Below are 22,192 nucleotides of genomic sequence, written 5' to 3' on the forward strand. Positions count from 1 at the left end.
ATAATTAATGAAACTAAAAATTGATTATTAAACTTACAATTAGCCATCATTATTTGTCCAACTACAATTTATTTACTCTAAAAATAAACAATTTGATACTAGAATAATTTCTTAGTATAAAGAAAATCTATATAAAAATTATTTTAATAAATGAAATAAAATATATATGTGCCCCACTATACACGCCCCTCTTATTAGAATTACATTCCCCTACACAAAGCATTTAATTGAACAATGATGCTGACCTTGAACCGTTGCACATCCTCCATTGTCGCAGTCTTGCCATCTGACACGCAAGAATGGAAGAAAGATGGCGCCACGGATACCCCGAGAGCCTCTGACGTCATTCCCGTACCTGTAACAATTTTACGGTTTAAAAATAATTTTAAATAACAATTCCTTATTGGTATTTTTACACCTAAATGTCTATTCTGTGCCTGACACATGTCAATAATCTTTGGGTCTATGATATGCCCGTTTCCTGACGATGTATTGATTTATATTGGTCATAAGTATACATTATGTTACCTATATGAATAAATGATTTTGAATTTTACTGTACGAAAAAATAATAATATAAAACAGATCCAACTCACATTCACAATAATTATTAGTTAGAATTAGGATACACAACCTATAGATACGCCATAAACTATAGAACGGAAGTACCCACACAACGGGAACCACCATAATAACGATTTACACTCAATTGAACATGCATAGATAAAAACGTTAATTTATTAACGGCGGAACAAAGTGAACGTAACGTACGGATGAATATTTGTAGCAAGGTTGGTACGTTACATATTAAAATCATGTACATTCAAGAAAATCATATTAAACTATTATTTAGGGATTGTAGGTATAAATGTTAGAGTTATAAGTACATATATCTATAGTAAATAATATTCCACAGACAACAATCCTGAATTCATATATATATATTCTGTCAAAAGCACACCAGTATATTTATGGCTACCAACCTATTTAAAAAAATTATAATACCAAACGGAAATGTCAGATCCTTCAGGATATCGAGACAGGTTTCCCGTGCAAAGAACACATAAATGTTTCGCGCTATACATAAAACATTATACATATTGCCAGATAATAACGCTTAAATAAAGAGACCGGAATGTTATTGTAACATTACAGATGTAGGTAGTTCATATTTTAGAATTTCTGAATAGAAATATATCTTATATTTAGTTATATTATATTGTAATAGTATTATAGGATATTTTTAAATACATATCCTAAATAAATGTAATATCTCAAACCTAACCATCTTAACAATATAAGGTCTCATGATCCTAAATAGGTCAATTATGACACAACGAGGCGTAAACGGAAGTCATAAACGTGCTACAACCAATATAGACATTTATATGGAATAACATGTAAGGGAAATTAAAACTACATTATTTCCTTAAGACGGATACAGAATCCAATTATGTACAACATAAATCTAATAATATGACGGAATATATGTTTAAATTTACCGTCTTTTTGAAAAAAAAATCTGTCTACTAAAACCGCTTTCAAAATTTGCGGGGTAAGTTCGCGCACCTTGAAACGAACTTAAAAACCAACCTTTAGGTTTGAAATGAATATCTTAATATAAGATAAAGATAGAATTGCAATAACAATGGCGCGTTATATCGCGCTGAAATAATATTTAGATAATTATATCGAAAGATTTATCTATGTATAATTAAAAGTTAAGCAATATGTCGTTTTTAGTCGTCAGTAGGTATAACAATTTATTTTCTTTTGTTAAAAAAAATATGTCCAATGTTTCATTTATCGTAATAATAAAAAACCCTGTAATTCCAAAATTAAGACGGCACCGGTTGCATCACATCGACACTGCCCACGCGCATGTAATTGGCGAAATTACCACTAATTATTTTCGGTTTCATTGTTCCAATTTTTGCTCTGAGAAACGTAAGGTCATCGACGGATGAATCTTAGTCTTACAAAATCATGCCCACACTTATGACTACTACTGACACCAGATGCTACTTTTTATTAATAAAATATAAACTATATTTTAAACTAGAATAACACATAACATTCCAAATGTAATCAAGTATAACTTTTTTACGTATCAAGTAAAAACAAAAGCGATGGAAAAGCTAGTCAACCCTGTAAAAAAATATTGATACAAAACACGTATGAATATGCTTTATGGCCCGTGGCTGTCCACTATATTCATAGACAAAGTAAATAGTCGCTTCCTCTGAGCTTTTTTTTATTAACACATTAATTATCAATGGTATAGTAACGTCAAAATTCATACCAGCTTTATCAGCATTTGAGGCCATCACGCGAAATGTGCCGAACAGAAGAACAAGAAGCCGTTGCGTGCAGACTGGCAGCGACATAAGTAACCTGTTAACAAATATTATTTTTAAAAAATCCCTGTTTTAAATGAGAAACATTCATATATTTAACACTTAAGAATCAGTTAAACATGTATTGCGAAGTCGTTAGTGGTAGAAGCTACAAAATCTGAAGTGACTGTGAATTAAAGGTTATTGAAGAGGATTGCAGCATCACAAAATAATTTGATGACTATACTCTGACGTTTAATAGTTTTCGCAGAGTACGAGAAATCGTGTTACATTTACGTTTACAGTCGACCAAAACCTGTAGTACTGTAAAGAAATTTTGTATGTAACCAATTTCTCCATTGAGGTGTCGATATCATAATCGTAAACGTCATATAAACTAATCAATACTAATACATTTAATTCTCGAATGAAACAATTCAAATAAAAAGAATATCTAGCCTGAGCCGCTAAAGATTCGCTAAAGATTAGCCCTTTATTTATATTTGACAATTGACAATTTTCCGATCATCCACTTCCCTTTTCATTCACTTCCTTTGCATGATTCGAAATTTAAATACACCTATTTCCCTGAACGTTATTATCTTAATGACCTAATTATAGAGGAAAATGAATACGAGGTGAATGACCTCTATTGTTACGATGATGATTACGCGATGTTACGGATTAATAACATAAGGTATGTTTTAATAAAATATTTGCGCCATTTTAGACATTAACATAAGCAAAAAAAAATTGTTCTAATACTTTTTGTGATATTTTATTACCTTTTCGAAATGTTCTATCGGAAATTACAATTATAAGTAATATACAAAATTAGGCTCGTAGCCCCTTGTATAAAAAGAAACCTAATCAACGCATTCATACATTAACTCTCATCAGTCTAAAATCTCAGTTTGCATGACGGTTTTTCATAAATCGTTTGTGACCTACAAGAAAAACAATTAATTATCCTTAAATTACTGCTGTAAATCGATTAAGTCATATTTAGACTAATAATAAAAAAATATTTATAATCTCAGAATTTTTTGTGTTTAAATATTGGAATCGGTTATTTATTAAAGGAATCTTAAATTCAGACCCAAAATTGGTTTCATTGGCGCATTTGAACTTAATTTAACAATTTAAAGATGATTATTTCTCTGACTTAAGGTATTTAGGTACGAACCTAACTCAGTACAGCAGGTTCGATGTGCCGTTTCGACCGGTTCCTGTTATTGAATGCCTACAATTTTAATACTGCGCCTGCACATCTCGGCTTATTACGTTTTAACGCAAGTTTAACATAGCGAAAATAAATCTATTTCGAATTTCAAATTTTTTTAGAGAGCGAAAAGAACAATACAAGAATGCAAGAAGGCAAGAAATTGGTGCCATCTTTCCTAAAGGAATGGTGCCGTTCCGAAATATAAGTTTACAAATTACAAGCAGTGTTGTTAAGCCGCATACTGGAGAAATTAAAACTAATTTGTCATTACAATAGGAAATAGTAACATTACGTCTGGTGTTCGCGGAAGCATTCTAATTAATTCAAATATGTTAATTTTCTTTAATTCCTCAATGTCAATTTGCGGTTCTCTTTCGTTAGATCGGTTACATTTCTGTATCCATTTAGTAGCCGATCAGCCTTCTGTGCCTGACATACTCCAACGACTTTATGGGTCTATGGCCTAGGGCTATTTTATGTAAAAAAATCAGTATGTATACGTACATTTTTAAATATTTTACACATACATATTATGCCTAAAACAAAGTAGTATTACACATACGTACAACTTATTGGTTCTTTATACAGATAAGACAATGGCCGATCTTATCGCGATAAGAGAGTGCATTGAACAATTCATAATGCAGACATGAAATTAAATGATTTTTCTAATACGGAACTACTCCTTTTTAGTTTAACATTTTAGAAACACACAGAACAATAACATACCACACAAAGAAAAAGATTTTACCAACTATATTTGAAAAAATGTATTTGAGACGTATATATTACATTTTAAACTATAGCTGTACAGGTTTAAATTGAGTATATAAATTATGTATTTCTTTTGTATATGGTCATAACTCATATCGCAAAAATTAAAGACAATACAGTAATAGGCATTTTTTTTTTATATATAGTAAAATATTATTGTACTAAAAATTATTATTTTGTAAAGAGATAATTGAGATTAAACTCTCGACAGAATATTTAAGAATATTGTAAGAACTTTATAGGAAGTATGAAGTCAATGTTAGTCCTACTTTTGTATTAATGTTAATAAAAATTTAGTAAAGAAATATATTTAGATTCTAGACTAATGAGCATGAAAAATATTACAAAGAAAGCAAACGGTTATGACTACTACACACAAGTACAATATGTCTCTACATCATTCCCCCCTTTACACAAAAAAAATGAAATACAGAAAAAAATATGTGTGTGAATATTGCCCAATGACGGTGTCTCAAAAGAAAGTTTACATATATTTATTGACGTGCACTTTCGACTTTGTTAGCTGAAGTAACGTGACAAAATTCGTATCTGACATTAAATTACATGGCAACAAAATGCGATCGCATGCGATCAAAAGTATTGTTCGCTATGTGGAAGTGACGTTCCACCTACCATTGTGGGTAACAATGAAACCATTGACTAATCAAGCGAAAATTATATAGCTTCCTTAAAGGGAACCATTCATGTTTGGTCGCTATGACGATCGCGGCGCATCTATTATTATTAACGTGTCTCGTCAGGTATTCTTCTATTAAATAAGATAATACGGGACCACCCCAGGATGTTAGCTTATCGATTGGGACAAATTCCCTTTAATAGTAGTACTATACAGTAGCGCAACATGCCTTTATCGGTTTTAATCTCAGACAAATCTAGTTTTAACTGCGGACATCCGGAAAAAAAACCAATCCTGCAGGGATATAAGATGATAATGATTACACTGCTTTGAACAATAAGTGCAAGTGTATCATAAAATGTTGTTTGTCTTTAGACACCAATTGTAATATAGATTTAAAAAATAATACCTTCGTATAGCATCAACCTGTTGTTCTTGGGGCAACTCAACAGCTGCAAACAGCTGCATTTCACCTTCTCGTCCAAACACTCCACCAGGTATTTTCCTAAGAGATTTTTTTCCATAAATCAACTATTACCTTGCTATATCTCATGGTTTTTTCAGAAACCTCTAATCACTTAGTGCAAAGCATCACAAGAGTGATGGAGACAACATCAAATAACTTTTAAGTGTATTTAAATGAACAAGGTATCAAGCAATGGTTTTTATATTATTTTAAAATGAATACTCTGATTGTTGACTGTGCTTTTATAACTTCTGTAGTTATAAAATAACTTTTCTAATTACTATGGAACCTATAACCAACATTTATACTTATTATGGTAATTTATATATTTTAAATACAAAGATATGTTATAATTATCTTTAAAATGTTTTACTGCATCATATAATTTGTAGAAAAGCATAGTGTTAACACTTACTTGCATATAAAGAACATTATCAGTAAATATGGTTATAAAAATTTGAATAGATATTAAATATGGTTATATTTTATTTACCTGAGAAACTTCTTCAGGACACTAGCTATAGTGTATACTGAGTAGTTATCAACATTCACTAGTCGTCCAGTTTGTAAAAAATGAATAAGCTTCTTCATAGCTCCCTGGTGACCAGGAGCACGAAATACATCTCGGCGAAGAGGTGCTTCCTTATTTAATTTTAGAATTAGGACCTAAAATTACTTTAGTTATAAGGTTTTCAACTATTGATTTATAAGCCAACAATCAAATATATAGCAACTACCAAGCTTGACTGATTTTAAACTTTGATAAGATAATGTTCATATAACTTTGTCTTTAAAAGCAAACATCATTTAATAATAAAAGAGAAAAGGGAAGTCAAACCAACAGTATAACAAAGTGTTAGGAATTGTTAGTATTCAAGAATACTATATCATAGAACATTTTATATAATATCTGGTTAAAGTACTTACAAGTAAAGGTCCAGGAATGTCTTCTTTGCAAACCTCATGGAGAGGGGCACCAAACTTAACTTTTTCTAATCTCCTTGGATAGGGCAAAGAATTGGGATGGCCACAAGACGTTACTACATTACTGAGCGTAGCAGCTCGCCTATGCATCCTTCTCGCCCAATTACTCATTTTAAATTGTTTCAATCACAACTGGATTCTAGCCGAAATTAGGCACTAGCTAAGTGCCGAGACAACGTTTTATATAAATCGAACATACTACAATGTTTTGTTTGAAATAAAAGTTTGAGTTTGATTGGATTTTTTTTAAATATATTTTGTTTCTATTTCCTTGTTTAAAATGTTACTATTTTTGCAAAAAAATACAAGATTAAAATACTAAGAAAGTAAGAGTTACAAAATACTTCAGGTTTAATTTCGGTCCCGTTGTCGAACCATAAACCTAAGCCCGAAATATGGACGGAGCAGGTAGGTCACGTCGAAGTTTTGCAGTACCTATGGATATCGTTTGTGCACCACCTTCACAATCCGGACCAAATCACTACTCCTCCGTCCTCAGAGTTCAGACCTCGCAATTTAATTCACCAGTCACCATATAGACGTTCAACCGGTCAACACTCTTCCCTCTATAAAACACACCCACAGATTAGGACACACACGAAACTACTTTCGAAGTAGTAAACTTATTGTTTATACTACTCTGTGTATCTTCATTTCTCAACTCGTTTACCACAGATCTATAAAATATTATCTATACCCTAGACAATTTTAACCATAGATGTGAGCAGTGAGCACTACGTTGATGACTCAAAGGTCTAGGTTACCAGGTCATAAAATTAAAAAAAAAAAGCACTACGTTGCTGACGGTAATAAATAATAATATGTACAAATATACTACAGTGCTAAATAAAAAGGTCAATGATAATTAAAAATAATAAGTGAGATGTATGATACTGTGCAGTGGGAGAGTTTTTCATTGCAGCAATTCGGTAGGAACCTAACAATAAAATCAATAAGCATGAAAAAAATAATTTATAACAATACAAAGAGTATAAAGTTTCGCCGTTTACAGCATTATTAGCTTTTAGAACTTAGAATAATTAGACATAGAAAGATAGTCTTCATACAAGCGCTCTGTCAAAAGTGACGCACTAAACCGGTTCACACAGGCGGGCCGATTACGTGCTTACGCTCGGCGACACGCACACATACACTTGTGTAATGTTGCCAGTGAAGGTCCAGTTTTCCCGAAAGTGGGGTAATGATTCGGCCACTGATAACCATTTGTTTTTGGCAATAATGCATAAATAGCTATGTGTGGTAAAGTGTGGATGTGTAATATTGTTATAATACGGGAATGTTTATTTTTAAGAAACGAATTAAAGAAAACAACAACACGTAAAAATATATATATTTTAATTATTGTATACAATTATGAATTTGTATACTGTGTAACTAAAGTAAACCAATCAAATCAACAATTATTTCTAATCGAATAGTCTTCATATTAAGAAAAAGAAAAAAATAATTATTAAAAAAATAATCAGTTTAGAAACCTGTGAACTGTATTTGTTTCCTGAGTAATTGCCGCTTTGATAGTGCTGTTTTCATTACATTGTCTTTTTTCGACTCGTAAAAAAGACGAATGCGCAAATATCTTTCAATAATGAGCCTTGACAAATTGTTAACATGATTTTTCTCATTTACATGTTCCTCTGCATCAGGGAAAACAGACCTACCAACAAGTTTTTCCATAATTGTCAAAGCAAGTTTTGTCTCTGATGTTTTATCTAAATTATTTGTCTCCGCCATATACTTCCGGAAATAATTTTCGGCTATGCCGCAGATTAAGTAAACAGCTTCTGATACATAAATTAAACCGCCGTTGTCCCTTAGAGTGACCAATTTGTGAAACCACAATTTTTCTTTTGTGAGCATGCTATCGATACAAAAATTACACTTAATTTTTTTCATTAAGTATCTCGCAACATTCCCTGCAATGTAGCCTACGACTAATGAATCTCTTTTTTTGTAGTTCACTTAAAATTCCTTTGAGCGATTTATTCCTCTTTTGGAGACGCCGGGTCTTTTGTTTTAAAGTTTTTATAACTTTTCTATGTTTGAGATTAAGTAATGTGCTTTTCTTTAACTTTTTTCGAAGGAGGGCCTTACGAGGAGTGTCGAATATATAGTCGAATTCGTCGTCTGATGGGCGCCTCACATTCCCGCGTGACGTACTCTGTAAAATAAAAGTTCTTATAAGTTCATGCCACAATATTTACAAATTCTGGGTGCAACAAGGAAATGACCAATTTAAAAATCTACAGTTAAATTTTAAATACCCAAATTCAACACTTTTGATTGGAATTATTAACGATTACTTACAGGCTGCGATGAACTTTCAGTAACTAAATTTCTATTTGAAGCTCCACGAACACCTTCCGTTTTGTCTTCAGCAGCATTTAAACCCTAAAAAAAGTCAGGTAAGTAAGTTTACTACATAGACAGTTTACTAAAATTAAATAGTTATTAACAACTTCACTGTCTAAAAAACTACCAAACGTCTTTTTCGTTTCTGTAAGGTAAAATAGCATTCACACTAGCACTGTATTAAATAAATATATTTCATAAAAATAGTTGTTTATATTTTATTTTATGACTCAAAAATTGGCGTGGCTAATGGGCGTGGGGAAAAACATTTATTTTCCTAAGAGTCACATGTGACTCATTTGACAGTCAAGTTGTTTATATTAACCATTACACTCACCGATAGCCCATGAACAGGTGAAATCTCATCCACATTATCTTCTTCATCCAATTGATCATCTGTGCCTGTGCATGAAATATGTAAATCCTGAAAAAAGTAATTTTATTATCATTTGCTTCATTTATTTTTATCAACATTGTGTCACAAAATCCCAAAATACACATAATAAGTACTAAATAATGCTTTGATAATTATACCTTAACAGGGACAGCATTTCGACGCAACCTACACGATCCACCCTGTGTTATGTACTTATCTTCATTCTTAAAATGTTTTGAACATATTCGTGTATTTTTGGTTGGCTTCCAATATACTTCTCCACGACTAAGCCTTATATTTTTCACCCACTTGTCAGCAATAACAGGGTCGATGGGAATCCTTTGAACAACAACACGCAATACTCCTATAAGTTGTAATTTTAACAAGTGTGGAAATAAAGTTCGTTTACTTCTCAACTTTCAAGTAATACAATTTCAGGTATACGATATCGCTAAATCACACAAACACCTACATTAAACAACAACAACAGTAAGTAACAGTAGCAACTGTTTTAAAATTAATTTGTCGGAGCAATGAAGTCAGTTAAAATGGGAAAATATTTTAACAATCGGGCAACACTGTGCATTGAATTAAAACTTTTCTGTTTTGTTCTATTTTGACTTAATTAACTACAAGATACTATGAAATACTGAAAGCTTACTTGTGAAAAGTGATGTTATCACATTTCTTTTGTTTTTCAGATGTGTTGTGACACAATTTAACTGCACAAATCGTCATAATAATTTTTTTTTCGCGAGACACGTTCGCCGTGCGTTGACATTGAACACTACGGAGCGGCCCGGCGTTTGGAGCCATTTATGGCTCCAATTAAGGTGCTTCAAAATTGACGCGCGGACTTGGTTTCTATGTCTTATTATTCTAAGTTTTAGAATTAGAAGCTTTTAGCTAAGCTACAATTATCTCCTTTTCACCTATCTCTCGTTAAAACAAACTTAAAATACACCTTTCTCAGAATAATTAATTGTCATAATAAAACGTTGAATCTACTGAGACGTCTGATTTATGATCGATCTCGCAAGTCTATTATTTAATATACCTACTAACACAAAGATAAACATCAGTTTATGACGAACAAGTGGATGGTTCCTCTCCCGATTCAAACCATTATTCGCTTTCAAAAAGTTCTATTTCGCGTATTATACTGGTGAAAGTCACCATTTGTTTTAAAATCGTTTTTTTTTTTAATATTTGGTCCTTTCAACTTTGCCTTAAACTTATCTTAGCAAGTATACAAATGAAAATAAATTATTTGTTTGTAAGACAAATAATTCATTCACTTTGGCCTTAAATTGTATTGAACTCTTACCTAGAGCCGGTACGACCTTGTCATCAGCATTAGTATCTGTATAAGGTTATAACTTTACGTATCGTTATTTGATGAGACAACAAGACCTCAAGCTAGAGCCTCGACGATTTCATTAGCGAGGCGCATGTTTGAGCGTGCGGATTTTTCTGGATTCCAGCACCTCTTTCAGTCTTGCTCGAAGATAATACGCCCCTTGGGCGTAACGGGGCTCCCGGCGCCCCTAAATACGCACCTACGCGGGTGTATGCGTGGAAGAAGATAGCGTTTAATGAGTAGATGTTATTTGTTTTAAAATAAGTATTGTTTGATGATTTGCTTCGAAAACATCGAAAATGAAGGTCTACTGAAAAGGTAAGTTAATTCTAATTGCTCTGTTTTAATTGATAATTTTATATTTAGGGTGCTATGAACAGACAAATTTTACTTTTGTTGAAACGGTGCAATGAAACTGATTTATTTTTATAAAAGGTTATTAAATATAAAGTGTATCTTTGTTATGCCCCGTAAAAAATCATAAAACCTTATTTAATCAATTCTTAAGTACTTTGACCAATATTATTTATTTAAATGGTTAAATTGAATCAAATCATCATAGCAATATAAAAGGTTTGAGGATATAATTATGTTAATAAATAAAATTAAATTCATATTTATTTGATGTAGTTTTTATTTCATACTTAAATCTTCAAACATTTGAGGTAATAGTTATCATATAAGATGTATGAGAGTACTATACTTATTTAGTATTTAAACATCGAAAGCTTTACAAAAACCAAATTATATCAAAAACTGGCAGCTTAGCTTAGTGTATATATATGAAATATCAATTGGACAAGACTTAATAGTAGGATCCACTAATGTTATTAATTATACAACAGTGTTGACTGAAAGTATGTGCAATTATTATTTTTCCTATAGGAGCTTTTAAAACATTTACTAATTAAACAACAACAGCGAATAAATAAATATGGTATAATTACTAAAATTCTATACAAAATAAAATAATGTCACTGCATGATTCTTTAAACAAGTTCCAATCGCTTCATTTCTTTTAACAACTCCGCACCCATTTTCGCAGGAGAGCGGGTGACGATAACATTCGCCTTTTCTAAAGCTTTAATTTTGTCCATGGCACCTCCCTTGCCACCTGATATGATTGCCCCAGCATGTCCCATGCGTCTACCAGGAGGTGCTGTCAAACCAGCAATGAATGATACCACTGGCTTAGCCTTTTGACCCTGAACAAATTTACACAGTTAATAATATAATATCAAGTTTAAAGTATATAGCACACATTTCTACCTACACAAAAATCCATCATATTCAAGACTACTAATAATGTTGATATTTTTTCTAATAATGAGTTTCTAATGTAATTTAATAGTATGGATTATAATGATTTTAGTAATGTAACTATAAAATGCAATACTTTTAAAATTTAATATAATGCTTGACATGTTATAAAAACAAAAGTAACCTTGTTGCAGTTTCTTTCTTTACCTTGGTCTGTCAAAACAAAAAATAACAACTTAACAAATATTATAAAATCAAAGACCAAACCTAACAAAAAATAATATAAAAGGAAATTCATATATTCTTATATAGACAGATTTCTTATGTTTTAAAATTAAATTTGTGTTAAATCAGCAGGAATCCTTGAGATTTAATAAAATACTTGCATTCTTAAAATTTTATTCAAATGTAAGGTTTGTTTTCTCCAATAAAGAGTTATTTTATGTAATAAAATATGTTTAAAAAAACTTACGGTGTTGTTCTGGATGAGATATTCAGATGCTAACTCTTCTGCATTACCACCTATCTCTCCAATAAGAATGATTCCCTTGGTGTTAGGATCACCAAGAAACACTTCTAAGCAATCAATAAAGTCTGTTCCATTGAAAGGATCACCACCAATACCAACACATAGTGTTTGGCCCAAGCCAGTCTGAAATAAAGATTTAACTAAAATTTTTCGATTTATTGACTTTTTTTTTATAATTTTGATGGCTTGATTTTAGACAAAAGTATCTCTAGTGCAATCAAGAACTACCAACACAATCTATCTTTCCTGCCATTGTTTCATCATTTCCTTAAGCATTTTAATTGTATTAACAACACTATCAATAGTTACACATATAATTTAAATTCATACATCTAGAATCAACTAGAAATTTATTTAATGTTTTATTTTAATTCATAACTATGTTAAGTGGCTATAAAAAGATGTAGGCTAACAATGCAGTGTTACCCCAGTATCTATAGTACTTTAGTACTGAGCCTAATGTAATTAATGTGGTGAACTCATAGTTTATATACTATGGTTTATATACTATGCCGTTCAAGTTTGCAAGCCATTTCACCTTTAATGAGTCATAATGTGCCTACTAAACTGATTGATTAATTTGTTTCCACAATATTTCCCCAAACTGTGGTTTGGTTATTAGAAGTCATATTTTATGTAATGTCTAATGATGCATTCACTTCATTTATTTGATTATTATATAATACATCTTAAGATCAAGGCTATGGCATTGTCATTGTACATACTTTTAGAGCATTTGATCAAAATGTTACCATAATTTTTTTAACATTAGATATAAACATCTTATAATTAAGTCTCTTACTATTGTTGTCTGATGTACAGCCTCATAGGTAAGTGTACCAGATCGGGAAACGACTCCAATACATCCAGACTTATGCACAGCTGCTGGCATGATACCAATCTTGCACTTCTCAGGTGCTATAATACCAGGACAGTTAGGGCCTACCAGCCTGGTCTTGTTCTGCCGGAGTAAGGCATGTTTCACACGAACCATATCCTATAATTTACAAAAAAACACTTCATATTAAACCAAAGCCATTACAACAAAATTCTATTGATCATAAACTGATACATTGACTGTTCAATTAAATTTTTTAGTAGTTATGAGTCAAACATTATTGAAGATTTCAATTAAGAGAATGCAACAATTACATTAATAAGACAAATGGATTACATGTTGAGGTACTCCTTCTGTGATGCACACAACTAAAGGAACTTCAGCTTCAATAGCTTCCATAATGGCTCCAGCTGCAGCTGGGGGTGGTACATAGATGACAGATGCATGGGCACCAGTTTTCTCTTTTGCCTCTTTCACAGTTGCAAAAACTGGCTTACCCAGATGTTCTGTTCCAGCTTTTTTTGGCGATACACCACCAACAACATTAGTTCCATAATCAAGTGCCTGTTGACTATGGAATGTTCCTTGTTTGCCAGTAAACCCCTGCACTATGACTTTAGTTTCTTTTGTTAGTATTAAGTTTTTTCTTGTCTCAGTATACTGAGACTGAAATCTGACGTTTCCAAGCTTAAAACCATCTGAAAAAAATGTTTTAGTTAGTAATAATCAATTTCTTAGTCATGTCAAATAGTAACAGCTTATTAGTAGCAAAAAATAAAATATCTTCCAGTAGCACAGATTGACTATAACATTTTCAGATTTTTAAGATAAGCCCTTTTATAAAGTTTTATATCAATCAACGGAAACATCTTAGATGCTTTAGAAATCAGTAGCACAAATTGGAGGATTGTGGGGAGAGGGGGGGAGGGAGGGGTATAGTTATCACCCCAAACTATTCGAGCCAAAATATGCTATGATTAAAAATAAATGCACACCAAGAAAGATAAGGTATATTTATCAAAGGTTGAAGTGCAGTACATATTAAAATCAAATACATGTTATCAGTTACCTGTTCAAATATCAATTTGTAAGTTAAACTATGTTAAAAAAACAACATAATTTTTATTTTTACCAAACGTATACGTTATACGTAACGTTAATCATGACTAAATTTATAAATGTACTTGAGCTAGCCCGTTAGTACTAGAGTTCAATTTTTTACAATACAGGATAGATACTCACGTTTTATACTATATTAAATGTCTGATCAAGTTACGCGAATTAATCAACATCGATCATTGAACAAGATTAATCAGTAAAGCTAAAAAGCGAAGGCTACGGAAAGTACTGAGAGGAAACTCAAAAAGATATATTAATATGACATTTTAAAATATAACCATCTATTATCGAACTAATATATATTATAATTACCTTTACAGCGAGAAAGAATCCGGAACGGGACAGCCATTATTTTATGTGAAGAAAAGATAATTATTAAAAATTTATCTACTGACACTGACAACCACAGCCATTACGTAATGACGTGATTTTGGACATAGACAATAATAATTTTTTTAGTGTATAGACTATAGACTACAAAACTGGGTCTTTAGAGTTGTCATGCAAGAGAATGGATATTATATTCATATCGAATCAATTCAAACTAATTTAGAAATTCAGGAAACACAATGTACATTTGGCAAAAAAATGCATGATGCTTCTTATTTTACATTTACTGCCATTTCATAAGGGCGTAGAACGGAATAGAAGAACTGCCAATAAACTCTCCGCCACTCTTAAAAGCCAAGTTTTTTGTTTTACAAAATGTGTGTACATTTTGTATCAGGAGCTGCAACCATTGCACCATGTTCCACATTAAATCTTTAAGTAATTATTGGTAAATTATTAATAAAAACAAAGGTTTATTCTCTATCAGCAGGAGACATGGTGAAATATGAGCACGCACTTACATTCTCGTGGGAACAACACGCAAATACATAGTCGAAATAACTAACATCACCGCATACACGAATTTATTATTCAAGTACGACCAATCACCACAAGTAGCACCTATTCACAAGTATGACGCATGGCCAGCCATCGGGCCCCTCGCCCGATTTTACTGCTGCTTAAAAATCTGCGTTTACTACGCAGATATTTTATTCATTAAATTATCAGTAGTACATAAACAGCGTAGTAGCGTAGCGTCCAAGAGTAGCAGAAATAAAAGATCTAGGGGTCCATTTAAACGTAGAATTAAATTTTCGGGAACACATAAAAATAATTTGTAGAAAACCTTATAGGAATTTAGAGTTTATTTTTCGTATAGCCAAAGATTTTTTAAATATTAAAGCGGTAATGGCATTGTATAATGCACTTGTTAGGGGCCACTTGGAATGTAACTACATATTATGATTTGGGCCCCACAAGAAAAAAATATTATCTGATGTTAGAGCGTATTCTTATATATTATGGAGTGTACCTATTTTATCCAGTAACGTAACCAACTTTGTTTATCTTGGGTATGGTAGGATTATAACATGTTAGAGGTAAAGACTTACTATCTCATTTAATTTTTTTAATGTAGTTAGAGTTAAAGTATATAATGCGGAAATGTTGGAGAGATTAAGGGCTGCGTGTGCCAAATAACCACACTCGGCGTGGAAAGCGATCTCAATTGCTGGCAGTGCCTTGGTCGCTTACGAACTTATTCAGAGAAGCACCATTTACGCGTGTCTTCCGCAACCTAAAATCTAAATATTATTGCGTGTGAGCCAGATGTATTTAGTTGCACAGTGGCTGATTTAAAAAAAATTTCATTATTTATTAAATGGTTTAGGTTTTAATTTTTTACTTGTTATGTTTATATTATGTTTTTAGTTTAGTTTTCTATTGTATCAGTATTAAGTTACTGTAACAATAGGAAATACGGAAATAAATAATATTTTATGTGTAAAGAAAACACTATGGCCCCTGACGTGACGTTCAAATACATACTTTACATAAAAATTTCCCCAATGATTTACTTGACTTCTTGAATAAAATACCAAGTGCCTTAAAATATTTTCCTATAACATCTTCATCGGCAACACACTGAGTCCACATCTGCTTTTAGTTGAGAGTTAAATAAGAGTGAATAATAAATCCAACACTTCTAATACAAATGAACTTTATTTAAAAAAATAATTACATAAAAATAATAAAATTAATAATTGCAATTACAATCATACTACAACATATTCTATAAATTCCCTTCTTGGGATCTTCTAATAAAAAATTTGCTATTTCTGTTAGTTAACTAAAGTATCTAAATAAAAATAATTTTCGGAATGTTTAAAAAAATATTGCAGTTTTTAGCTGGTAAAAATTCAAATATACTTTTATTTACCTTAATGTGTACGATTAATTATGTATTAAAATATAATTTTGAAGCTGGCACTTGTACATTATGAAATCAATAATACATAATTAATCACTCTGTCAATAGTAATGGTTTATTAAAGAGAACTTGTAAGAGATGTTCATTTACATATTTAAAACAAAAAGGATATTAGAAATAGAAAATTATTATATAAAAATAAAATTGTTTACAACAAATTAGAATAAATAATTTTACATTTGGACAGCATCCTGGTTTATTTAATCTGGAATAATATAATCGCAAATAAGTCATAGTTTAATTAATTTAATAAAAAATATAATACATCAGTCTTTACATAATAATCTGTGGTTCAGGCACAGATAAGGCTATAGACTTGTGTGGAAGTACTTGACCTCCATTGACATAGAGTTCATCTTTTACTATAACATCTTCACCAAGCACTGTGCAATTCTCCATTCTGACCCAACGACCCACAACTGACCGCCACCCTACAATACACCCATCAAGCCAAGCATGCTGCCTTACACAAGCACCACGTAATATTGTGGTGCGTTTTATACATGCCCCTGGAAAATAAAAAATATATCGTCATAAAATTTTATAAATATTTATTTATTTCGTAATCCTACCGCTAACATAAATTATATATAATTACAAACAAATACCCTGAAAATATAGCCAAAGATGCCATCATACATTTTACTACAAAAAGGTTCAAAAATTTACAAAAGGGAACAAAGAAACAAAAAGTATTCGGTACATTTAACTAAGTGTTCAATTTATTTAACTAAGCCTAATTTGGTTGTGTTGTGTGATAAAAGTGAGGGTATGTACGTGATAATATTTTTTTTTAATTACTAAAGTTAATTTTGTTGTTTTTCTGGTGAATGGTATCTTCACACATTTTGAAGTATTAACCGATATTCGATTTTGTCTATAATAGATACAAAGTCTCAAAGTATTCAAGTCAGCCTAGATTTTGTGACAATCTTCTTCTTTGTTTATTTTTTAAGTATATCTTTTTATCATCCGCGAACATAAGGTAATGAATCTTTACTGCTGCTATTTATGTCATAAAGATATGCATTGGATAACAGGGGATCCATTATAGATCCTTGAGGGACTCCAGAACTTATATGAACAAAGTCACTTCTAACACTGCCAACCGCAACCGCCTGTCTACGATTTGTTATATATGAACAAAACCACCGATGAATGTTACCACGTATCCCTGCATCAATACTTTAAAAGCACCATCAATACTTTGTAGAAGGTAGTTCGTCAATACGGTTAAGTTGGTTATCGTAGAACGTTTATTGATAAAACCATGCTGTTTATCTGGCTTTACTGAAAGTGTTAAGTATTGGGCGATAATTTTCAATTCTCAACCGCGAGCCACTCTTATTAATCGGTATTATTTTAGCGACCATCCATACATGGTCGTAAATGCGAAATGTGTTTACAGATGGGTTCAGTATAATGTACAATGGTTCTGTATGTATACATCATTATCTCGTGGGTTTCTTCTTGCTTTCCAACGAGAATGAGCTATTCGTTTGTCTCGAAAGAAGATAGTTTTAGACACATACTGTTCAATTCCTCTGTGGAGGATTGAGTAAAATTTCTGAATAATTATGTCAATAGTGTCACCTCTTAGTGAGTCATTCCAATCTATTATAATTAAGATATTCGTTGATTTGACAGTACTAACTACTCTTCGCGTAGTTGTATCTTGTATCCTTTTTTAATTTAATATTGGGCGTCATAAATTCCGATACTTTCAGTTCCAGGCATGGATGGCTTAGGTCTTCTTTAACAAGATAATTGCAAGATTTAGACACCTCAATGTATGTAGGTCTAGTATATTGCCAGAGGAGTTTGCATGAAACATTGTACTGACTTAAGCCTAGGTTACTGAATGATTCAACAAGATTTGAACTCGCATTTTGTAAATTTACAGTTCCACGCCTAAAGAAGGTAGGATCAGCCTATGTGGGGTACATTGAAATCGCCAGCTATAATGATCGTTTGGGTGTAATGAATAAATATATAGAAGGAAGTCTGTAAAGGCTATAAGTCTTACAGACTGCAAATCATCTGGTGGTATGTATACAATACATATAATATGTAGTTCGCGTTTATTGCATTCATTCGACGCGAGCGTGCTGGCGAAAATAGTCAACCAGGTACAAAAGGACTTTTTCGTGCATATACACCGCCGCCCGACGTTTTAGTTTAATTTTTAGAATTCCGATCTAGATGAAGTACGTCATATCGATGATCGCAAAGTTCAGTATTGTAAAAGCCAGAAGTTAACCAGGTTTTCATCATACAAACTTATATAAGGGTTTCAAATATTTTAAATTGTAATTTGGAATTTGCCATGAAAGTTGTTCTAAAACTAACGACTTTAATTAGCATAGTATGAAGACATCTGCAACCGGTTTGGCATTGGATACAATTTTCCGTTAAGTATAATAAAATTTATATTTACCATCTTCAATAACTACGTCAGGACCTATGGTAACATTGGGTCCTATGCGACAACCTTTGCCTATAGTTGCCGTGGGATCAACCAAAACATTACCAACTACTTCTACACCATTGTATAGTTTACTTGAATTCTTTTGTCTGAGACTGTTTAGATAGAGGCACATTCCTAAAAAATAAATATCACATTTAAAACTGTACCAAATTTCTTTTTTTGTAATTGCTAAATTAATAATTGATGTTATAGTTGGCAAACAAAATTAGATCTAAATATTATAGATGATATCCGATTCTGAATAATAATGTTTGATTACTATACAATATACGGAAATTATGTAAAAATATATAACATAAATTGTCATTGCATATTTTTAAATTGTACGCAGAAAATCAGATCAATTAAAACTGAAAGAAGTAGTTTTTCATATAAATTTTCTATCAGTATAGCCTTTCGCCTCCTTGTTTATTTGGCACATTTTATATTTGGTGTAACGAGAATGCCAAAGAATATACTCTGTGCACTTTTATCCTACAACGACACACTTATAAGTCAGTTAAATTAGGGGGTAGGTTATAAAATGCAGCTTAATTAACTTCTCGGGAACAAGCAAGTGCTGTTTCTTACATGGTCCTTCGAGCCGGATGTGAACTGGATAGATGGGACTAACTGAGTTAGTCAATAATTAACTCACGTTACTGATTGAGTTGACTAAAAAAATGCGTTTAACAAGGCTTTCTAAAATATTCAATCTATTAATGCATTTCATTTTCATGAAGTTAGCTTTACGATTGCCTACTAAAATAAATGATTTGGTGGAGTGATGAGATTTGGGAAAATTCGAAGATCAGTTTTTTTTAACTCTATCAGTAACATAAATCAGTAGTTCCTGAATGGATACGAAGTAACGTGAGAAAACGAATTATTAATATTACTAATAATGATAAATGACAAAATTAATAATAAATTATTAATAATTCACACCAAAAAAATTTTAAATATTAGAATTTTGTGCAGGTGAATTACTAATAATATGCTTACTGATCAAGATTGTCAAATTCATTATAAGCATTTGTTCAATCCAGGAGTAGTTTTTAAGAATCACTAAAGAATCCATGCAACTCCGAAGTAATGCAAAGCAAGTTATTTAGATACAAGCTCTTTGTAGAAAATAGAGTAAGAAAAATTTAAAATAAATATTAATTTTACATAAACACAAAAGATAACCTAGCGTGGTTCACCCTGTGCTAATAAGTCCTCTAGGTATCTCTAGGTATAGCTATTTGATTCAAATATACCTTAACCACAATACACCAACAATAAGCACTCTTTAACACTTACCCTAGACATCTAATATATAGATAGTAAATACTAAATACATCTTTATGAAGAAATGTTTAAAGTATACCTGTAAGGAAGTCTTTTGGTTGTCCAACATCCATCCAGAATCCTTGCAGTTCCATAGCATAGAGATGACCATCCTGGGCCATTAATGGAAAAATTTCTTTTTCGATTGAGGTTGGACGTAACTCTATTCTACTTAGAACTGATGGATTTAATATGTAAATACCTAGAACAAAAATGAAATATATTCTGTGAATGAATGTAAATGTAAAATAAAATATATTTCTAATATTACATTTCAGAATGTGATCTTTCTGAACTGTAATATTAGAAAGAGGTGGAATATAAAATAACAGTTTTAAAGTAATAAGTTACAGGCCCTTTGCTTATTAATGGGTATTTTATTATTTTATATATTTTGGTATGTAAAAAATAAATGTTCATTCATAAACTGCAACATAACATTACAAGAACACTATAAATAGTTACTGTTATTATTACATTATTTATATATATTACATATTTTAATAGAAGCTGGTAGTTACAATCAGTATTTTAAATATGGTGAATTACCTGCATTAATTTTATTAGAAATAAATTCTTGTGGCTTTTCAACAAAACTTTCAATCTCTCCATTTTCCTTATAAAGAACCACACCATATTTTGAAGGCTCCTCAACTTTAGTAACTACTATTGTACCTTCCTGAAAATTATATATAACCACATCAGGAAACTTAATTAAAGATAGACAAATCAAGATATGAGTGAGATAAACAAAACATTAGAAGATTAAAATTTAACCAGGCTTTATTACCTGCACTTCAAAAAACATAGAACTGTTAAAAACTGTAGTGCATTATTACTCTTGATAATGAAAAAATTTAAACATACCTTGCCATGATTCCTGTGGAATTTTGCAAGATCTTTAAAAGGGAATTCACATATTACATCAGAGTTCAGGACAAAAAAGGGTTCTGTACTTGTATTTAATAGTTCTCTGGCTAAAGCCAATGGCCCAGCAGTACCTAAAGGTTCTGTCTCATGTGAGAATGTTAACGAAACACCAAGCTTTGAAACTTGCTCAGTCAATTCCTTCTCCATGTCTTCAGCTCTATATGAGACAGCTAATATTACCTAAAATGTGTAAAATTGATTTTAACTGTACTTGTGTATTTAAAAGCATCATTATATTTATTTATTTTTTATTTTATTTTTTAATTTAAATGATAAATGCTTACCTCATTTACTCCAGCATCGACAAGTGCTTCAATTTGGTGCATAAGTATTGGTTTATTAGCAAACTCTACTAATGGCTTTGGTCTACTTAGTGTTAGGGGTCTTAAACGCGTTCCATAACCGCCCACAAGGATAAGCGCACGAATTTTATCTAACTTCTTATCAGAACCACACATTTCTACTTTTGTAGTTAAATTATTATCAGAATATACGTGGCAAATTTTCAGTTTAGAGTAAAAGTTATCGAAAACAATACATAAACCAATAAAATCGTTCAACGTACACTCATAACAAAGGCTCACTATATTATTGTATATAATTAATTAATATACATACTACAAACCACATAAGTTTATGAAGATAATATCTAAATAATGACAGGTTTGAATTGACAAATTGCAATCCAGATCCTATCTGGGAGCTTAGTCAAGATAGCATAACATTAGTGTATGTAGAAAGAAACCAACGAGCCAGTAATTTTATGTTATATATTTTTACATAATTTCTTTATATTGCATATTAATCAAATATTATTTTACATACAATAATTTTTTTACATTTACATTCAGGTAAAAAAAAATATATTT

At 31.4% G+C, this 22,192-nt stretch overlaps 4 protein-coding genes across 8 annotated transcripts in view; all 4 read right to left on the bottom strand.

Moving 5' to 3' along the window:
* The window catches only part of LOC110993011, a 31,135-nt gene extending 24,119 nt beyond the window's left edge, over positions 1–7,016 (bottom strand). For all 4 annotated transcript variants that reach the window (XM_022259062.2, XM_022259061.2, XM_022259059.2 and 1 more), the window contains exons 1-5: positions 6,366–7,016; positions 5,932–6,104; positions 5,382–5,477; positions 2,303–2,394; positions 246–355 (exon numbers count right to left, since the gene is read on the bottom strand). In XM_022259062.2, coding sequence (XP_022114754.1) covers positions 246–355; positions 2,303–2,394; positions 5,382–5,477; positions 5,932–6,104; positions 6,366–6,533 — 639 coding nt within the window. In that variant the 5' untranslated portion in view covers positions 6,534–7,016. The remainder of the gene's footprint in view (positions 1–245; positions 356–2,302; positions 2,395–5,381; positions 5,478–5,931; positions 6,105–6,365) is intronic.
* A 1,306-nt stretch (positions 7,017–8,322) lies between these two features.
* Positions 8,323–9,984, bottom strand: LOC123689750. Its single transcript, XM_045631170.1, has 5 exons — positions 9,892–9,984; positions 9,327–9,584; positions 9,130–9,216; positions 8,748–8,831; positions 8,323–8,601 (listed from the first exon to the last, which is right to left on the bottom strand). Exons 1-5 carry the CDS (start codon positions 9,982–9,984, stop codon positions 8,323–8,325), a joined length of 801 nt encoding a protein of 266 aa, XP_045487126.1.
* A 1,466-nt stretch (positions 9,985–11,450) lies between these two features.
* Positions 11,451–14,723, bottom strand: LOC110993025 (succinate--CoA ligase [ADP/GDP-forming] subunit alpha, mitochondrial). Of its 2 annotated transcripts, XM_022259083.2 has the most exons (6): positions 14,587–14,723; positions 13,492–13,853; positions 13,120–13,314; positions 12,261–12,440; positions 11,996–12,001; positions 11,451–11,733 (listed from the first exon to the last, which is right to left on the bottom strand). In XM_022259083.2, the coding sequence occupies exons 1-6, from the start codon at positions 14,621–14,623 to the stop codon at positions 11,518–11,520; spliced, it is 996 nt and encodes a 331-aa protein (XP_022114775.2). In that variant the 5' UTR covers positions 14,624–14,723; the 3' UTR covers positions 11,451–11,517. The 2 variants fall into 2 exon arrangements, with proteins under 2 accessions (XP_022114775.2, XP_022114776.2); XM_022259084.2 differs by lacking the exon at positions 11,996–12,001 and having other exon boundaries at positions 14,587–14,722.
* Positions 14,724–16,307: 1,584 nt separating this feature from the next.
* Positions 16,308–21,970, bottom strand: LOC110993014 (mannose-1-phosphate guanyltransferase beta). Its single transcript, XM_022259065.2, has 6 exons — positions 21,608–21,970; positions 21,261–21,503; positions 20,943–21,072; positions 20,434–20,595; positions 19,032–19,196; positions 16,308–17,103 (listed from the first exon to the last, which is right to left on the bottom strand). The coding sequence occupies exons 1-6, from the start codon at positions 21,779–21,781 to the stop codon at positions 16,868–16,870; spliced, it is 1,110 nt and encodes a 369-aa protein (XP_022114757.2). The 5' UTR covers positions 21,782–21,970; the 3' UTR covers positions 16,308–16,867.
* Between the last annotated feature and the right edge of the window lie 222 nt (positions 21,971–22,192).

This window comes from Pieris rapae, chromosome 14, assembly GCF_905147795.1.
Source record: "Pieris rapae chromosome 14, ilPieRapa1.1, whole genome shotgun sequence".
NCBI lineage: Eukaryota > Metazoa > Arthropoda > Insecta > Lepidoptera > Pieridae > Pieris > Pieris rapae.